This window comes from Trichomycterus rosablanca, chromosome 12 (assembly GCF_030014385.1).
Source record: "Trichomycterus rosablanca isolate fTriRos1 chromosome 12, fTriRos1.hap1, whole genome shotgun sequence".
Lineage (NCBI taxonomy): Eukaryota > Metazoa > Chordata > Actinopteri > Siluriformes > Trichomycteridae > Trichomycterus > Trichomycterus rosablanca.
In genome coordinates, this window is record NC_085999.1 from 983,217 (window position 1) to 1,004,148 (window position 20,932).

General features: G+C 41.3%; 1 protein-coding gene across 1 annotated transcript in view; it reads right to left on the bottom strand.

The window, feature by feature from the left end:
• trpm2 (transient receptor potential cation channel, subfamily M, member 2) overlaps nucleotides 1-20,932 on the bottom strand; it is a 40,713-nt gene that overhangs the window by 11,980 nt on the left and 7,801 nt on the right. Inside the window, exons 3-19 of the mRNA XM_063006616.1 lie at nucleotides 20,596-20,669; nucleotides 16,529-16,697; nucleotides 15,039-15,219; nucleotides 13,921-14,087; nucleotides 13,060-13,240; nucleotides 12,920-12,981; nucleotides 12,630-12,830; nucleotides 11,460-11,562; nucleotides 9,154-9,275; nucleotides 7,265-7,579; nucleotides 6,892-7,023; nucleotides 5,459-5,591; nucleotides 4,283-4,428; nucleotides 4,083-4,195; nucleotides 1,999-2,320; nucleotides 933-935; nucleotides 619-737 (exon numbers count right to left, since the gene is read on the bottom strand). Coding sequence (XP_062862686.1) covers nucleotides 619-737; nucleotides 933-935; nucleotides 1,999-2,320; nucleotides 4,083-4,195; nucleotides 4,283-4,428; nucleotides 5,459-5,591; nucleotides 6,892-7,023; nucleotides 7,265-7,579; nucleotides 9,154-9,275; nucleotides 11,460-11,562; nucleotides 12,630-12,830; nucleotides 12,920-12,981; nucleotides 13,060-13,240; nucleotides 13,921-14,087; nucleotides 15,039-15,219; nucleotides 16,529-16,697; nucleotides 20,596-20,669 — 2,543 coding nt within the window. The remainder of the gene's footprint in view (nucleotides 1-618; nucleotides 738-932; nucleotides 936-1,998; nucleotides 2,321-4,082; nucleotides 4,196-4,282; nucleotides 4,429-5,458; nucleotides 5,592-6,891; nucleotides 7,024-7,264; nucleotides 7,580-9,153; nucleotides 9,276-11,459; nucleotides 11,563-12,629; nucleotides 12,831-12,919; nucleotides 12,982-13,059; nucleotides 13,241-13,920; nucleotides 14,088-15,038; nucleotides 15,220-16,528; nucleotides 16,698-20,595; nucleotides 20,670-20,932) is intronic.

Below are 20,932 nucleotides of genomic sequence, written 5' to 3' on the forward strand. Positions count from 1 at the left end.
GCAAAGCGGTGGTGGGGGGGCCAGAGGGGTGGCCGAAGATTACTTTATGGTGGCCATTTCAACCACTGGCCACCCCCTGGCTCCACCCCTGCCAAGAAGAAAGCAAAAATATCTTTTCACTAAGGAAAATGACAAAAATAGTAACGCACAGTAACTTGGATAAGTAACTTTAATCTGATTACTGGATTGGAAATAGTAACGCGTTAGATTACTCGTTACTGAAAAATGTGGTCAGATTAGAGTAACGCGTTACTAAGTAACGCGTTACAGACCATCAGTGGACGTATGTGTGATCTTTTCAGCTAGAACAACAGTGTGTCTGTGTGTGGGAATTTGTGACTGATCAGTCAAAAAAATAACTAAGGTCAGGGCTCTGTGCTGGACAATGGAGCTTTTCTTTACGTCTTTATAGACCTCGCTCATGCTAGAACAGGAAAGGTCCTTCCCTAAACTGTTGCCGCGAAGTCACAAGCACATTATTTCATTTATATAATTGATTTATTACACCTGTGAGCAACTGTTGTGACTTAAACACATGAATTCAATCATTAGAAGGGCGTCCCAATACTTTTGACCCTATAGTGTATCTGGATCATGTTCATGTGAATCTGATGTGACCTGCAGGCGAGGCCGGTGATGAACAGCAGTATCGCCAGCACATCCAGAATGTTCCACAGGTCCTTGATGTAAATCTTCACCCTCTTCCTCAGGTCGAAGCCGTCAGAGAAATCTAAAAACTTCACACACACACACACACACACACACACACACACACAAAACACAACGTGTCATGTCCACTATTAAAAACCCTATAAATTATTTTATGTAAAGCACAAAACGTCTTAATTAAAACATCGATCTGTGTCTCTGTCTTTGTTGTGTAAAAGGCTGCATTCAATCTAGCCCTCTTTATATGGGCACAGAGAAGTCACCAGCTACAGTAAATTATAAACAAGGACACATTCTAATGAAAGAAAGTGTTCCAGTCATTCAGTCACAGAAAAAGAACACGTACAGAAATCATTAAATTCACGAACCTGCACACGTACAAACACAGATAAACAGATTACATATAATAACCTTATAATTCAATTCCTTATTATTAATAATAATCATAAAAATAATAATGACAATAATAATAATAATAATGATAATAATAATTAATGATAATAATAATAATAGTAATAATAATGATAATAATAATAATAATAATGACAATTATAATAATATAATATTGCTAATAATAATATAATGATAATAATAAAAATAATAATAAGGATAATAATAATAATAATAATAATAATAATTATTATTATTATTATAATTGCAATAAAAATAATTATAACAAAAATAACAACATCAATAATAATAGTAGGAATAAGTAAACATTATATTATAACACTAATACATTACTATTATTAGTATTATTACGTTATTACTATTACTAGTAATATTATTATCATTATTATTTTAGTATTCATAATAATAATGGAAATAATGGAGATAAAAATATCAATTACTTTTTTATAGTATTAATAATAATAATAATATTAATAATAATAATAATAATAATAATAATAATCTTTATTTATGGAACAACTTTCATACAGCAGCAGTTTAAAATGCTTTGGAGGACAAAAATGGCACAAAAACAATAATTCAAATGAAATAAATGCTTGATTAACAAATAAATGAATGAATGAATGGGCTGTAAATCAGCATGTAACTGACATCCCAGGATTCTAAGCGTCAGGCTGTTTGGGAAAACACAGGAAAATTGCATGCCGTCGTCTGGACTCAGGTTGGGACTGTGGCGTAACAAATTTAGAGCAGGACTTTAACCCTAAAATATTGACAGTGGCTCTAATACGCTGTCAAAAGCAAAACTAAAAGCAGACAAGATCCAAGATCCAGTCTTCAAAACCCCAACATATAAAGTATAAAACCCCCGGAGCTCACATCATGTTTATTATTCAGTTAAATTCGTTCCTCTCTCACCTGTCGGACCTCCTCACACATGAGCGAGACGATCCACACGTACAGGAGCAGCTCCCTCCAGGACGGGGACGACTGGAAGTCCATCATCAGAACCACAGCGAAGAGCAACAGGAAGCCAAAGTAAAACACAATGTTCCAGTAGAACTTGACCTGAGGACAGCCGTACAGTCCGGTCACTCGCGTCCAGCAGTTCAGAGGGCGTACCAAGCTCTTAGGGGGCTCATCACGATGGCCATGTCTGCTCCTGCTGTTACTCCCAGTACCTGAAACCATCTTCTGCTGCTCGGTCCTCAGTGCTTCCCTCCGGACGGCCTCGTCCTGCCTGAAATGGGGACATGGTCAGCATCTCATAACGTGTATTAAACTAAACTTAATACTGCCCCTTAGTTTAATTATTCAGTAGCTGCTTCTTCCTAACAAGGTTCACACTGGTTCCAGAGCTTGTTCTGGAAACACTGGGAGCAGATGCAGACACATTCTGGACAGTTCACTCATTTACTCCCTCTCTTACTTGCACCTAGTGGCAATTTAAAGAAGCCAGATCATCTACCGGCAGGAACCAAAACTGAAGGAGCATCTCACACTATAAAAAGCAAAACCTGCTGCTCCACTGGAGAGTTTCTTTAAAATTTATAGAACCAGTGATTGTAAACAGCGCCAAACACTGGATGTGCAGGATATAATGCAAGACCTGGCAAAGTATAACTTTAGTCTAAGTGCTAATAGTTTAGGCTTAAGCTTCCCCTGTAAATGTACCTCGTCTTGATAAAAACATTGTTTATTATTTATATAAAAATGAGAAATCTGTCTGTATTTATTAACTGATCTTTGTTATCCTGTGTAAAAGTATTTTGATGAATCTTGTGTTATAGGTTGTTCAGTTACAATACAAAAGCTTTTGTACACATAAAAAAAGTATTTTACTGCTTTATCACTATAATATAATGACTTTGTTTTATAATATTATTAACAAAAACAATAATAATACAACAATAATAAATATAATAATGATAATAATAATAGTAAAATAAAAACAATAATAATTATTACAACCATTTAATATTATAATAATTGTAATAACAATAGTAATTTTAATAATAACAATATTATCACATTAATATTTATAATAATAATGATGATAATAATCACAATAATAACAAGAATAAAAATTATTTTACTACTTATAATAAAATAACAATAATAATAATAATAATTATAATTATTATTAATTATTAATATTATTATTATTATATTATTATTAATTTAACTTTTATAATAAAAGTAATAATAATAATAATAAGGGCCAAGGCCCTTAGAGAGGACTCAAGATATTCAAAAAATGATTTATTATACATAATAATACAAAATAATCTGTTTAAAATAATTTTGTTTTATCTACTCATAATTTGACAATCAGCATTTAGACAAATATAAATCTAAGCAAATAAATCTTTCATACCTGCCTGTTCAATTTGTGTTGGAATGTGAGGCATTAAATTAAAGACGTCTCTTTGTCTAATAATAAATAATAATAAAAATAACAATGAGAATAAAAATTATATTAATACTTATAATAAAATAACAACAATAATAATTATTATATTATTAATTTAACTATTATAATACGAGTAATAATAATAACTATTATATTAATTTTAATAGTAATAACAACAACAATAATAATAATAATAATTATTATTATTAATTTAATTATTATTATAGAAATAATAATTATCTTATGGTGAATATTTACATTACATTTCCATTTTTTGCATTTAGCAGACGCGAATTACAAAGCGAAAGCGAATTACAGTACTGTGAAAATCTAAGCAATTGAGTGTTAAGGGCCTTGCTCAAGGGCCCAACAGTGGCAACCTGGCAGTGATGGGGCTTGAACAAGTGACCTCTGAATTGCTAGTCCAGTGTCTTAACCACTAGGCTACAACTGTCCTAATAAAATGGTCAGTTAATAAACAGAGGTTGATTAATCCAACACATTTCTGATGTGAAGACCATGCTGCAATTTTTACCACAATGACTAGTTAGTTTTAATAATGTACTTTTATTACTTGATGGTTGGTTACCTAAAAACCACGAATCCGGTGTAGATGAGCGGGAAGAAAAACATGCAGAGCATTAACTTCCAGTACGGAGTGTCCACTGCTAACTGACCACACCACATCTGTGTTAACAGAGCCTGAAAAAAACAAGATTCACTCAGGCTAACATGTTTAATCATACTTCACTTTGGTCTGAGAGGATAAACACGGTTCTAGTCGTTTACCTGAACACCTGAGTGAGCTATGAAGGCTTTATCGTTGGCCTCCAGAGCCAGACAAAAGCAGGTTGTTCCACCCCAGGATGGAGAGACTCGGGTCAGCAGCTTCTGCGCTCGCTGCTTATCACAGGTGTAGCACTCGTTAAAGACGCCTGCAAAACATTACAGTCGTTAGGATATATCTAAATCAGCTGCTCTGATATTCTTACAGCACATATTTGTTTAGCTGTTTGGGTTTTTGATGCTCATTATTTAAAGCAGAATGCTTAGTATGAACGTGATTGTGATTTGTTTAAAGTTCAGCTTGAAGATATACACCGATCATCCATAACATTAAAACCACCTCCTTGTTTCTACACTCACTGTCCATTTTATCAGCTCCATTTACCATATAGAAGCACTATGTAGTTCTACAATTACTGACTGTAGTCCATCTGTTTCTCTACATGCTTTGTTACCCCCTTTCATTCTGTTCTTCAATGGTCAGGACCCCCACAGGACCCACACAGAGCAGGTATTACTTAGGTGGTGGATCATTCTCAGCACTGCAGTGACACTGACATGGTGGTGGTGTGTTAGTGTGTGTTGTGCTGGTATGAGTGGATCAGACACAGCAGCGCTGCTGGAGTTTTTAAACACCTCACTGTCACTGCTGGACTGAGAATCGTCCACCAACCAAAAATATATCCAGCCAACATCGCCCCGTGGGCAGCGTCCTGTGACCACTGATTAAGGTCTAGAAGATGACCGACTCAAACAGCAGCAATAGATGAGCGATCGTCTCTGACTTTACATCTACAAGGTGGAATGACTAGGTAGGAGTGTCTAATAGTGTGTAGAGTGGACAGTGAGTGGACACGGTATTTAAAAACTCCAACACACACTAACACACCACCACCATTTCAGTGTCACTGCAGTGCTGAGAATCATCCACCACCTAAATAATACCTGCTCTGTGGTGGTCCTGTGGTGGTCCTGTGGGGGTCCTGACCAATGAAGAACAGCATGAAAGGGGGTAACAAAGCATGTAGAGAAACAGATGGACTACAGTCAGTAATTGTAGAACTACAAAGTGCTTCTATATGGTAAGTGGAGCTGATAAAATGGACAGTGAGTGTAGAAACAAGGAAGTGGTTTTAATGTTATGGCTGATCAGTATATATATACTGTATATTACTGCACCGATGGCCTGGTCCTCATAGTGGTCAGCGACTTCTCTCATGGACTCGGCCTGCTCGTCGTGCTCTCCGCCCTCCCGTGCCAGCTTCTTGAGGATCCTACTGGCGGCCAGAGCGGCAGCAATGCAGTCATTGCACTGCAGAGACACAAACAGCAGCAATAAGTATTACTGATATATTTACGAGCATCTTTATTTCCTCTAATCTTCACTCATTTCTACACCATTTACGAGGGATCTTCAAAAAGTTTCATTGGAAGCGGTGAGGGTGGAGGAGGAGGAATCACTTGTGTCCGAGAGACGCTTACAGTCCGGATTTAGCTCCGTCTGATTTCCACCTTTTTGGAGGCTGAAAGAAGTTTTAAGGGGAAGAAGATTTTAATGTGATGATGATGTGAAAGCAGCGGCGCATCAGTAGCTTCGAGTTCAACCAAAAACGTTTTTTGCTGATGGCATTACAATGGTACGTGTTCACAAATTCAGCCCCTCTGTGCTCCCAGAGCATGTTGAGTGTGTAGGTGCCATGCCCATGTCTCTGAGAGAACATGGTTAAGAAGGTTTTTGTTCAGGTCTATGCGTCCTCAATCGTGATAGATCAATGAAGCTAATGATCCACAGCTGCTCCTCGTTACAGGTGTAAAGCTCTGTGGCTCCTTCAGCGGGGACTATTTTGACTTTGTCATGTCGGTTTGGTATTCATGCCCATGTTTGTTTGGTTCCAAGCTCATGTTATTTTGGTTTGGTGTTCATGCTCATGTCACGTCTGTCATGTGATGGAGATTGTTTTTGTAGCATCACAGAGCAGCGAAACTTTTTAAAGATCCCTCGTACGTTATGCTACAAAACCGCAACGACCACCTTAAACATCAGTCAATCAGTATGATTTCTTTGACAATATCTGACAGCACTTATTATATTTTAAACTTATAAACTCATAACGAAGGCAGGAAAGAAGTCAGCAGCAAATCAAAAAGACTGGCAAGATAACTTGAAAGCAGCAGGAGTAGCAGTTACACAGAAACCTAAAGGAAATTAACTGCTAATGAAAACAACTATGATTTAGTGATTTAGAGGAACTTGCACATATTTAAAAATAAAGATCTGTAGATCTGATATGGTAAATCAATCATCTCTTCCTTGAGCTGTTAAATACAGTTCACATAGCACTGCTTCGTGTTCCCATTTGGACTTTACCTGCCGCCCTTATTGTTTTGTAAGGGGCCAGTGATAGCTCAGTGGTTAAGGTACTGGACTAGTAAACAGAAGGTTGCTGGTTCAAGCCCTGCCACCACCATGTTGCCACTGTTGGGTCCCTGAGCAAGCCCCTTAACCCTCAATTGCTCATTGTGTAAGTCGCTTTGGATAAAAGCGTCTGCTAAATGCTGAAAATGTAAATGTAAGTGAGGTTAATATATCAATTAATAATTTTAAGCATTACCTGTTCCCAAGCGATTTCGGACAGCTCTCTTTGGTTCTGCACCACGCTCCAGAGGAACAGATCTTTACCTGCACCACTCATCGCCTCCTTCCCTGAGCCTGGTCGATTCGGCGTCTGGCTTTTGGATGGAGACTGTAAATTTTGGGAAAAAATATTTATTTACCACAGAACAATACAGAACTCCAGGAAGACCATGTGTTTTTTATTATCTTGTGGTCTTGTGGTAAATCTCTGTATAAGTAGAGCATCTAAATAATCTGATGATGAGCTCCAGGTCTTATTAGAATCCTTTCTACTGAGGGAGCAGATCAGGGAGGTATAGGGGAGCAGGGCGGGTCACCAGGTTTTCACACAGACCCACATTTACACTTACTGGAGAATCGACGTCGTCTCCGCCCAGCTCTACGGTGTGGCAGGGCGGCTCTATGCTGTAGAGCGGTTGAGTAAAGCTTCCCAGCAGACGCTGCACCTCGGCAGCTACGTGGCTCAGCGTGATCTTCCCTTCCTGGGCTCTCTTGGCCACTCGATGCAGGAAAAGGCAGCTGGGCATTTTGGTATAGAGGTCCCGGAGCGTATCTTTATGCTGGAGGAACTGGACGATGCACAGGCCGTTCTCCAGCAGCAGACGGACGAACTCGGCTTTGTGGCCGAGCAGGGCGGAGAACATGGCGTGGTGCAGATCACCGGACTGAAAGAAAATAAAACATGGATCGATTTTTACATTCAGCAGATGCCTTTGTTAAAAGTGACTTACATTAGAGTGACCGTATTTTGGTTTTCAAATCAAATGGACAGACGGAGACCTGCACTGGGTGGAAGGTTTGGTTCAGGGTGGATTGGCGAAGTAATTTAATGTAATTGGTGGCACCATGGCAGTGTGTATAAAGTCGGGTTTAAATATTTGACAAATGCATCAATAACCATCCAATAAGCAGCTACTTTTTAACAAGACAACTAACTAGGGATGTAACGATACACTCTACCCACGATGTGATACGATTCACGATACTGGGTTCACGATATGTTTTTTCCCCGATTTTTTAAACTGAAATTGAAGAGAAATTATGACAAAGTTTCCTTTTATTATTTCTCTTAAATAAAGAAAATAAAATCCTTTTATTTACCTAAATAATGAATGCGCTTTTATTTCTGAGGTAGGTACAAACTATGCAAAAAAATTTTGAATGAAGCCCAATTAGGCAGAAAACCCTCGAATCTGGCAACCAGGTGTATAGCTCCAATGACGTCAACAAAGCGAAGTGTATAGCGCCAGCGCCCCCTGCTGTTTGAAGTGAATATGGATTCATTTTACATGTCAAATCGATTTGAATCGGTTATTAACATGCAGTGTTGTGGTGCATCATTACATCCCTACATCTAACACATGCATTTATGTTCAGGTAGTCTTTAAATTCAGCGTTTAACCCTAAACAATAATAACGACAAATGAAATAGTTCATCAGTGGAGCAGTTTCACCAGAATGTGGCGCTATCACGGCGCTACAGTGACCTCTATGTTAGTACCAGCATTTGGAAACGTTTACTCTGTTTCAGAATCAAGCCCGACGTGATGCCGTCCATCCATCTGAAATGCAAAAACTCCCTCTGCAGCAGTAACAGCATCTTTACCTGCTGATTCTCTCCTTTAGCTGCACTTTTGTGTTTTACTGAACTGGAACCTTAATTTAACACTCTGCAGGTCGTACTTTCTGCTTCCCGAGGATCCCGACAGAGACGAAAACTAAATGGAATTTGTTCTGTAATTCGTCTGTGAATCTTCATTTACGCTTGGACATTTTTTAAGAGAAGTGCGAGAAGGCGGCACCTAAAGAGAAAGGAAAGAATAGCGCACGGAGACTACAGAAGCCGAATCCCAGACCAAAGGTCCAAAAAAGAGGACATGTCCAGGTAAAAGAGGACGTATGGTCACCCTACGTAAATAGATAGATAGATCACTTTATTAATCCCATAGGGAAAGTCAGTTATTACAGCAGCTCCAGATACATTAAAGCAAAAAGGGATAAAAGTATGAAATTATTAAAGTACAAAAGTATTTAAGTACACAAGTAATGTTGTAAAAGAAACCTTGATTCTAAGCTTATTTAGCATGTCGTTCCGCTTGTGGTTTCGTTAACTACATTTCTCTGAAGTATAGCTTCACACTAATAGAGAGATTGTTGTATTATATAGAGTAACTTGTAGCTTTAATTTAAAAGTAGTTTGTATTGTACTGGCTGTATTGTAAAACGTCGCATTACTAACCACCCAGTTCCTCTCCTCGGTGAAGATATAATCCTCTGCGATGTCCACACGGTTCCAGGCCACTGCCAGTTCCAGCTGCCTCTCCCTGCTCTGCTTACCTCCAGTATCGCTGCTCTGTGATGCTACCAGAATAAAATCCACAAATGATAAAAAGGTTCATTAATAATTAAACACTTTTCTTCCTCTTTTTAGTTCAGCTGCTCCTCCTATTTCTTTTTTTTCATAAAATTTTTTCCCAATTTTTAGTCATATCCTACCAATGTTGATCCCCACTTCTAATAGAGGAGAGCAAGACTGAAACCCCCTCGGACACGTGTGCAGTAGCTGACTGCATCATTTCTCCTGTATGAGGCAAGTTTATATGCGGATCAGCTTTGTGTACGGAGAGACACACCCTTAACGACGCATTATTCCTAGACTCCGTGCAGGTGCCATTAACCAGCCAGCAGAGGTCGTAATTGCATCAGTTATAAGGTCCTGGCTCCGGCTTCCCACCCTGTATGAACAACAGCCAAATGTTGTTCATGTAGCCGCCCAGCCTAGCCGGATGGCAGAGCTGAGTTTCGAACCGATGAGTTTGAAATGGCAACACTCCTATTTCAATCTGGGCCTGGGACTGGCACTGATAGCGCACTGACAAGACAAGTGCACTGATGGACCGTTGAATCCTGGATCCCCAGATCACAATAGTCGTGTGCTAGAGTATTTTACTGCTGCACCACCCAGCTTTTCAATGGGCGCAAGGCACACAGTAACACCCTGGACGGGGCACCAGTTCATCACAGGGCACACACACACACCCATTCACCTATAGGGCAATTCACTGTCTCCAATTAACCTGACTGCACGTCTTTGTACTGTGGGAGGAAACCGGAGCTCCCGGAGGAAACCCACACAGACACGGGGAGAACATGCAGACTCCACACAGAAAGGACCCGGACCGCCCCGTCTGGGGATCGAACCTGAGACCTTCTTGCTGTGAGGCGACAGTGCTACCCACCGAGCCACCGTGCCGCCCTGTTAAACAATTATGCTTAATATTAAGAAATCATACACATCTATAGATCTACTACACAAATCAATCACTCCAGGGAAAATGTTCTACTAAAATGAGAGCTTTACATGAAAAGAAAGGAAGTAAATAATACTTAAACTGCTAAACCTCATGTAATGCGACTGGTAATCAATCACGAGTGATTGACGACTGACTTTAGTACGTTCACAGTCACTAATGGAATGTCCAGGAATGAAATCTAGATTTGATGCTTCCATTAAGATACTAGATTTCCGGCTGAGAGCTCTCAGACATCGGCTTCATTCAGAGTGTAAATGGAGAGCATATCATTTCAGGTAATTTCCAGCAAACCAACGTCACGACGTAAAGCGTTATGTTAAAATCAGATCAGACTGCAACAAGAGTGACGAGATCATACAGTGTAAAGAAATGCTGGATACTGGTACAACAACCCCAAATCAGGTCAAATACAAATAAAACATAGATTATAGATAGATTTATTATAGATAGATTGACTATAGATAGATTATAGTTAGATAGATTATAGATAGATAGACTATAGATAGATAGATATAATAATGACAGATAGAGACTATAGCTAGATAGATTATAGATAGATTATAAAAAGATAGATTATAAATAGATAGATTATAGATAAATAGATAGATTATAGATAGATAAATTATGTGTAGATTATAGATAGTTTATAGATGGATAGATTATAGCTAGATAAATAGATAATAGATAGATGATAAATTATAAATAGATTATAGATAAATTATAAATACTGTATATTATAGATACATTATAGATAGATAGATTATATATATTATAGATAGATAGACAGATAGATAGACAGATAGATGATAGATTATAGATAGATTATAGATAGATAGGTTATAGATACTGTAGATACATTATATATAGATAGATTAAAGATAGAATATAGATAGATTATAGAGTACAGATTATCGATAGATAAATTATAGATAGATAGATTGAAAGACAGACAGACAGACAGATAGATAGATTATAGAGTATAGGTTATAGATATATAGACAGACAGACAGATAGATAGATAGACAGACAGACAGACATATAGCTACATTATTTATCCTGAACAAGCCTGGATAAATAGGGAGAGTCGCGTCAGGAAGGACATCCGTGGTGAAAACTGAGCCGAATCTAATATGCAGATGAATGATCTGCTGTAGCGCCCCCTAACGCCAGCAGCCAAAATGCACGTAGGAGGAAGATATTAAATAAAGCAGATAAGATCAGGAGATGGTACCTTTTAAGAAAGCGTGCAGTATGGCCACGTCCACATCACAGTTCTTCTCCTCGTCTATACGGAACACCGTCAACAGCTCCGGCATCCGAGCGATGTCCTGAATCTGTGAGAGAAAGCAAATTCATAAACAAAATAAAGCTGTTATAACAATTCTCCAAATAAATGTTATATGTATTTCAAGAATATCTTTTTGAATAACTTTTTGCTTTGACTTTGAAGTGTGTCTGTGTGTGGGAATTTGTGCCCTTTCGGTTTCATCAAATCGAGCTTTTCTTCACATCTTTAACATTTTTCAAGTGAACCACAAACGATCTAGTCCCACTGTGGTTAACAAGATGTAATGTAAATCCTCCACAAGGGGGCAATCATGTACAAGTTCATTTGTTTGAAGGTACCTTTTAAAAGTTGTTTATTTTGTAAGATTTTTTCTGTGACTAATTTTTTGGCTCACGACCCACCCTAATCTGCAAAGTCAGAAGCATGTCGTTTCCTTTATATGATTAATTTATTACACCTGTTAGCGACTGTTGTGGCTGAAACACATGAATTCAATAGCTAGAAAGGGCGTCCCAATACTTATGTCCAATTCTCTTGGAGAGCTCAGAACCCCAGCTCTGGTGTGCTAGAGGAATATCCGGCTGTGCCCCCTAAGCGCCCCTGGTTTTTAATGGACCAACCTAGTATTTATGTACAGCGGTTTAAAATTCGACGCCACGTGTATGCAAAAGCCGTTTTGTTCAGCGCTCGGCTTGAGCGGTAAAACCTCACCAACGTGTGAATATGAGCTGAATCTGCAAAAGCGGTTTTGTCACTTCTCATGTGAATGCGCCGGTGCTGGAGGGAATACGGTATTCCAACATCAAGCATCTCCACCATTAAGAAGCGTCATAAAATAATAAAGAAATAAAACTAAAGTGAAGCTTTTATTGTACAGTATTTTTATTGATGTGTAACTGTTTGTAATTGTATTTCAGTGTGTTTATATTATATTTGTGTTATTTTCAGTGTTGAAGTGTCAAAAACAACCTCATTATTTTACATGAGACTAAAATATCTGCAGCTCCACGGGACCATGGACGCATTAACAGGTTCTCCAAACATCCTTATGGGAGAAAATACCTCCCTTCAAGGTATTATCAGCGCTAAGTAAGCAGTAATATGTAAACGCACCTTTTTAGTCCACTCGATGATATCACGTTCTGTGAAGTTTTTATACTCCTCTGCAAAGTATTTCTTCATCAGTCGATCGATGAGCTCGATGGTGATCTGTGTGAAGGGTAGAGATGCGACGCTGGACAGGACGTCAGCCAAGCGTCCAGAACCTTCCAGAATAACACAGGGAGTGTGGTTTATCATGGAGTTGTAGATCGTCTGTGGGCAGATTATATTTGGTTTAGACCAAATACAAAATGGACAATACAGTAATCTGAAGAACGTAAAGAAGGCGGGTTTGAGTTTACGTTTAGAGTTCCAGGTCCTCCGTCCAGCATCACACAAACGACCGGAATGGTCACTTCACTGTCTGTTAAAAACAGAAAATAAATAAATAAATATCAGCCTGTTAAAATTAAAGCCATTAAAGTTGTAAAATAAATCAAACCTTTATTTCCTAGAGCTTTTTCTGAGATGAGCTTCTCCAGGCGTCCGCGGAGGTCGATCTCGGCCCCGTATTTGCCGTGCGTCCCGTCGTCCACCAGAATGAAGTGAGAGTGATTAATGTCCAGACAGGATAGCCGACCCTGACCTTCCTCATCCAGATAGTAATAAGCAGGAAATCGACCCTAACCAACAAGCAGGGAAGGACGTAAAGCCTCCCTTTCAGGAATTAATTACATTTATTTTATTCATTTTAACATATTATTGGGACGGTCAGTGACGTAGAGCAGCGCTCCTCAACCTTTTTTGGACCACGGAGCGGTTTCATTTAAGATATCATTTCATGGACCGGCAGGGGTGGAAGAATTTAAAATAGAAAAACGATACTGCTCACAAATGATGGAAAATCAGTGGAACCCTGAGCTTTATTCACTGCAATAAGACGCTCCCACCTACTGGTGATAGGAGGCAATAACACCCAGAGTTCGGTAATAAATGACGCATGGACCGGTACCAGTCCGTGGCCCGGTGGTTTTGCCGCTACTGCTGAGATCTGAGAATCCAGGGTTCGAGTCTAAGACATGATCGGCTTATGTCTGAGGAAGAGGGATGTCCGAAAAAGCCCAGCCATTTGGAAGTGCAGGTCCCAAGCCCGGATAGAAATAGAAGGGGTTACATCAGGAAGGGCATCCGGTACATGTACCCTGTTTTAGCCATCGCCCCCCCCCCCCCCCCCCCCCCCCCCCCCCCCACACACACACACACACAGACCCACAGCCAGTCGTGTGTCTGTGTAAGCGCCCAACCTGCTGATAGCAGGCTGATGGATTTTTTACTTATAGACAGATAACAGACATTAAATCACCTCAGGATGAACTAAAGCCTGGCGGTTGTGAATGACCCCCCAGGTCGCCACTCCAATAGCCACGATCTGACCCTCCACGGCGTTGCTGCTGAGGTTGTAGTCGCGCACGGCTCGGCCCACGTGCTTCATCACGCCGGCATGTGTGCCGCCGGTCAGGATCCACGCACCTGAAACAAGGAAATAATAAAGGTTTCTCTGTAGTGGGCGTGTCTGTCCCGCACTGACCATGTCAGGGTGATGAAGCATTCTCAGCACTGCAATGACGCTAATATATGTATATTTTTTTGAATATTCCTGCCTTGTGCCCAGTGGTTCCTGGTGGCGCCGGACCCGCCGTGACACATTCTGATCACATGACATGACTTTGGTGATAAGTTAATGGTTGGAGCACCTTTACCCTTCCACCTCTGACAATAAAGTGTAAATAAACACGCCCTAAAAAATTGACTTCTTTTATGTCGCTGTGTCTCTGCTTTACATGTCAACAATGATGTGGACCACTGACATAAAAAAACAATCCTGAAATCTTCAGGTTCAAATCGCTGCACTGATACCAGTCGGCTGGGCGCCCCCTAGCGGGCACGATCGGCCACTAGTCTGCTGGGTGAGAAAAGACGGAACTAAAAAGTGGAGGAACGTGGAGATCAGCGCGTGACTCTCCGTGCGCAAGACCGACCTCACGCGCCGATCCACCGAAGTACGGACGAATAAGAAGGGAGGGAGGGCGTGTCAGGAGAATATACCCTCCTTGTACACCATCGGGGTCTCCAGCAGAGGAAGAGGAACTGGCTACAACTAAATTGGGTGCTCCCTGAAACACAGTGACCGTGAACCTTTCCGAGTCGGTCGTCCAGCCACACGGGGCATCTGGGCAGGGAGAGCTGTGGTCAGGAAGGTAAGAATGATCTTGGGCAGAGATGGGAGAACCTGTTGGATGGACAACCATCTAAGGCGAATAAGAAGGGGTCGGTGGAGTGCACATGCGTCTGAGGGAGGGTGTGTCAGGAGAATATACCCTCCTCGTACACCATCCAGGTCTCCAGCATAGGAAAAGGAACTGGATATGACTAAACTTGGAGAAAAAAGGGAGGTTTCTATGAAGCAGTGAGTTTGTGTACCTGTGGTTTGGGCCACTTTAATCAAACCTCGACGAAACTTGTTCTTCAGCTGGGTCTTCATGTCGAAGTTTTTGGCTCCCCCCGTCACTGAGATCAGCAGGTTGGGGGGCTGAAGCTGCCACAGTTCTGTCATCAACTGGTACAGAAGATCAGAAGAAGTTTCCGAGGATACCCGGATATACTGCACACACACACACACACACACACACACACACACAAATATAGAAACAAAAAAATACATAAGAACATCATACACACGACAATATGCTGCAATAAACTTCCTAACACAACCCATTTATTTCTATTTGAGCTTGGGACCTGCTCTAAGAGAGCACTGACAAGTGCATAGGGTGGCCAGCCGGCCAGCCGGCTTTAGGTCGGACAGTCCGGTTTTTCAGCTGCCAGTCCTCCGCCCATGCAACGCTAGGACGGACACTTAAAAATCCTCCTTTTGGAGTGAACTGGTTTAATTTGTGATCAATATTATCTGTCACTGGCTCAGGTACAAGTCAAAACAAATGCTTTGTATTTCATTGGTTTAACAGCCTCATTTGACTGCTTACCTGCAACCTATCGTGGCCCGCCCACCACCACTGGCCAATCGCAGAAGGTCCGCCATCTAAATGCTAGTCTGTGATTGGGTGGTTGAATTTCGCCCGCTCGCTCTGTTCTGCATACACCTCTACCTGAGTCAATTAGTACCACAAATTCCTGGCCAATAGTAAACTTTTTGGAGGCAGCGAGGAACAGACTTAAATATCAAAAGTAGACACAACATTTGGTGAGTAAAACAGTCATTTGTTATAGAATTCTTGCTTAAATTGGTCAAAAACTCTGTTATATGGGTTATGGTTTCATTCTGTGTGTTGTAGTATCATGTCCCCCTGTTCCTGGTATGACGTCCTCTTTTTGGGGTGTAATGTCCTCCTTTTTGTGACTATAAATGTGGCCACCCTAGACATGATACTGCAACACAGAATGAAACCATAACCCATATAAGAGTTTTTGACCAATTTAAGCAAGAATTCTATAACAAATGACTGTTTTACTCACCAAATGTTGTGTCTACTTTTGAGGTGTATGCAGAACAGAGCGAGTGGGTGAAATTCAACCACCCAATCACAGACTAGCATTTAGAGGGCGGACCTTCTGCGATTGGCCAGTGGTGGTGGGCGAGCCACGATAGGTTGCACTATAAGCAGGCAAATGAGGCTGTTAAACCAATGAAATAAAAGCATTTGTTTTGACATGTACCTGAGCCAATGACACATAATATTGATCACAAATGTAACCAGTTCACTCCAAAAGGAGGATTTTTAAGTGTCCGTCCTAGCGCTGCATGGGCGGAGGACTGGCAGCTGAAAAACCGGACTGTCCGACCTAAAACCGGACAGCTGGCCACCCTAGTTACCACTCAGGGGGCCTGGGTTCAATTGCACCCTTGGCCGTGACACAGACGTTACATTTAAAAAGAATAAATTGCACGTTACCTTGCTAGTTTTCTGTCCAATCCCCTCGAAGCTGATATCTCCGAACGCGTCGGTGGAGACCTCCGTGACGTGTTTGTGTCTGTCATACTTCTGCCCCATGAACTCCTCGGGCTTGATGGCCTCATCGCTGTGGTTGATTTTTTGGTAGCCGCACTCGCAGATTCCATCGCTGTACAAATATAAACCAAAAAAGTTCAATCCTGTACCAACGTCTGCGATGTGCCACCATAAAAAGTCAAAGATCAAAGCTTGATATTTACCTGTATACTTCATTTTCTGTTTATGCATTTCCCCCAGTTTTCCTCCAAATTTAGTCATATCCAATTCCCAATTTGTATTTCACGCACTGAACTCTATTAACCCCTGTCTCCGTGCAGCACCATCGATCAGCCAGCAGAGGTCATAGTTGCAGCAGTGTCTTTGTAGAAAGACCTTCTGGCTTGCACGACTGGACTGGATGGTCAACCCTAGGGCTTCCAATTTTAAACATTTGTGGTTTCAAAGCCCTAAATATTATTTTATATTCTTGGATTTTTTATAACAATGCAGGTAAATTATGGATCCATATGGATTCTGTAGGTGTGTGCCTGTCCAAATTATATCAAGTTGATTTAAATCGCCACAGTTAAACATCACTTGCGTTTATATATATGTCTGTACATAAAAGATTTCAGTCTTTAATTTTTGGGCGATCATATCTATATAAAATAAATCCTGATTACAATAAAATGTGCAGGGTCACAGTGGGTCCGATTCAATGGACGAAAAGCAGGAAACACCCAAACAGGTCACCAGTCCATAACAGGGCAAACAAACACACACACACACACACACACACACATTCAGGGCTATTTTAGGAACCCCAACTATCCTGACTGCACGTCTTTGTACTGTGGGAGGAAACTTACACAGACACGGGGAGAACATGCAAACTCCACACAGAAAGGACCCAGATCGCATTTGGGAATCGAACCCAGGACCTTCTTGCTGTGAGGAGACGGTGCTACCCACCGAGCCATCCATGAACACAGTGATAAGCAGTAAGAAAATGAATAGACATACACAGATCAGCCACAACATCAAACCCACCTCCTTGTTTCTACACTCACTGTCCATTTCCACACCGTGTATACCAGCCGCCTGCATAAGAGGGCTAGGAACATCATCAAGGACTCAACTCACCCAGGTCACAGACTGTTTGTCCCACTCCCATCAGGCAAAGGATTCAGGTCAATTAAGACCCAAACAAACAGACTGAGGAACAGCTTTTTCCCCAGAGCTGAAGCCTCCATAGCACACCTCCACTCCCCCACCCAGACACATATCCATAGCTACTGAAGAAACAAATCAGCTGTATTAAACCCTGCCCTTCTCAAGCTGCTATTTTTAAAGCACATATCACTTTAAAAAAATGTTTAAGAACATATATACAGTGTATCACAAAACTGAGTACACCCCTCACATTTCTGCAGATATTTAAGTATATCTTTTCATGGGACAACACTGACAAAATGACACTTTGACACAATGAAAAGTAGTCTGTGTGCAGCTTATATAACAGTGTAAATGTGTTCTTCCCTCAAAATAACTCAATATACAGCCATTAATGTCTAAACCACCGGCAACAAAAGTGAGTACACCCCTTAGTGAAAGTTCCTGAAGTGTCAATATTTTGTGTGGCCACCATTATTTCCCAGAACTGCCTTAACTCTCCTGGGCATGGAGTTTACCAGAGCTTCACAGGTTGCCACTGGAATGCTTTTCCACTCCTCCATGACGACATCACGGAGCTGGCGGATATTCGAGACTTTGCGCTCCTCCACCTTCCGCTTGAGGATGCCCCAAAGATGTTCTATTGGGTTTAGGTCTGGAGACATGCTTGGCCAGTCCATCACCTTTACCCTCAGCCTCTTCAATAAAGCAGTGGTCGTCTTAGAGGTGTGTTTGGGGTCATTATCATGCTGGAACACTGCCCTGCGACCCAGTTTCCGGAGGGAGGGGATCATGCTCTGCTTCAGTATTTCACAGTACATATTGGAGTTCATGTGTCCCTCAATGAAATGTAACTCCCCAACACCTGCTGCACTCATGCAGCCCCAGACCATGGCAGTCCCACCACCATGCTTGACTGTAGGCATGACACACTTATCTTTGTACTCCTCACCTGATTGCCGCCACACATGCTTAAGACCATCTGAACCAAATAAATTAATCTTGGTCTCATCAGACAATAGGACATGGTTCCAGTAATCCATGTCCTTTGTTGACATGTCTTCAGCAAACTGTTTGCGGGCTTTCTTGTGTAGAGACTTCAGAAGAGGCTTCCTTCTGGGGTGACAGCCATGCAGACCAATTTGATGTAGTGTGCGGCGTATGGTCTGAGCACTGACAGGCTGACCCCCCACCTTTTCAATCTCTGCAGCAATGCTGACAGCACTCCTGCGCCTATCTTTCAAAGACAGCAGTTGGATGTGACGCTGAGCACGTGCACTCAGCTTCATTGGACGACCAACGCGAGTTCTGTTCTGAGTGGACCCTGCTCTTTTAAAACGCTGGATGATCTTGGCCACTGTGCTGCAGCTTAGTTTCAGGGTGTTGGCAATCTTCTTGTAGCCTTGGCCATCTTCATGTAGCGCAACAATTCGTCTTTTAAGATCCTCAGAGAGTTCTTTGCCATGAGGTGCCATGTTGGAACTTTCAGTGAACAGTTTGAGAGAGTGTGAGAGCTGTACTACTAAATTGAACACACCTGCTCCCTATGCACACCTGAGACCTAGTAACACTAACGAGTCACATGACATTTTGGAGGGAAAATGACAAGCAGTGCTAAATTTGGACATTTAGGGGTGTAGTCTCTTAGGGGTGTACTCACTTTTGTTGCCGGTGGTTTAGACATTAATGGCTGTATATTGAGTTATTTTGAGGAAAGAATAAATTTACACTGTTATATAAGCTGCACACAGACTACTTTTCATTGTGTCAAAGTGTCATTTTGTCAGTGTTGTCCCATGAAAAGATATACTTAAATATCTGCAGAAATGTGAGGGGTGTACTCACTTTTGTGATACACTGTATATATACTGTATATATATATTTATTTATATTATATATGTATGTATGTATATGTGTGTGTGTATATTTTGTATTTTTATCCTATGTTTATTTTATTATTGCTGCTGATCTCACTGAGAGCTATTAAACCAAATCTTGTTGTATAACTAGACTATCCTGTCCATATTTTATCAGCTCCACTTACCATATAGAAGCACTTTGTAGTTCTACAATTACTGACTGCAGTCCATCTGTTTCTCTACATGCTTTGTTACCCCCTTTCACCCTGTTCTTCAATGGTCAGGACCCCCACAGGACCACCACAGAGCAGGTATTATTTAGGTGGTGGATGATTCTCAGCACTGCAGTGACTCTGACATGGTGGTGGTGTGTTAGTGTGTGTTGTGCTGGTAGGAGTGGATCAGACACAGTTTTTAAACACCTCACTGTCACTGCTGGACTGAGAATCGTCCACCAACCAAAAATATCCAGCCAATAGCGCCCCGTGGGCAGTGTCCTGTGACCACTGATGAAGGTCTAGAAGATGACCGACTCAAACAGCAGCAATAGATCAGCGATCGTCTCTGACTTTACATCTACAAGGTGGACCAACTAGGTAGGAGTGTCTAATAGAGTGAACAGTGAGTGGACACGGTGTTTAAAACTCCAGCAGCGCTGCTGTGTCTGATCCACTCATACCAGCACAACACACACTAACACACCACCACCATGTCAGTGTCACTGCAGTGCTGAGAATGATCCACCACCTAAATAATACCTGCTCTGTGGTGGACTACAGATGTACTACAGTCAGTAATTGTACTACAAAGTGCTTCTATATGGTAAGTGGAGCTGATAAAATGGACAGTGAGTGTAGAAACAAGGAGGTGGTTTTAATGTTATGGATGATCGGTGTATATATAAGCAATATAATCAAACAGCATTACTCAGCAAAACATGGTCCAGCTAAGAAACACACACACACACACACACACACACATAGAGCGAATATTTACCTGCTACCCTCCACGTAGTAGCTGCACTCCTTCTTCTCGATGTTTTCTTTGATCCAGGAGGAGAGGGAGCAGCGCTGGAACACAGGAGAGAAGTTCATGTACCTGGTTTTTGTTAGATCCACGGCCTGGGACGCCACCAGGACCGGCTCGTCGTCTGATTCCATCGTCCTCCCTCACACACACACACACACACACGGGAGGATACAGAGAACAAAACCCAGACTGCAGTGCGCTGCTCTCCACCACACCACCACCACCGCCGCTGCTGCTGCTGCTGATGTCTTTATAAATGAGGCGGGCAGGACAGCACACAGAGGTCATCGCTGTAGAGAGAGAC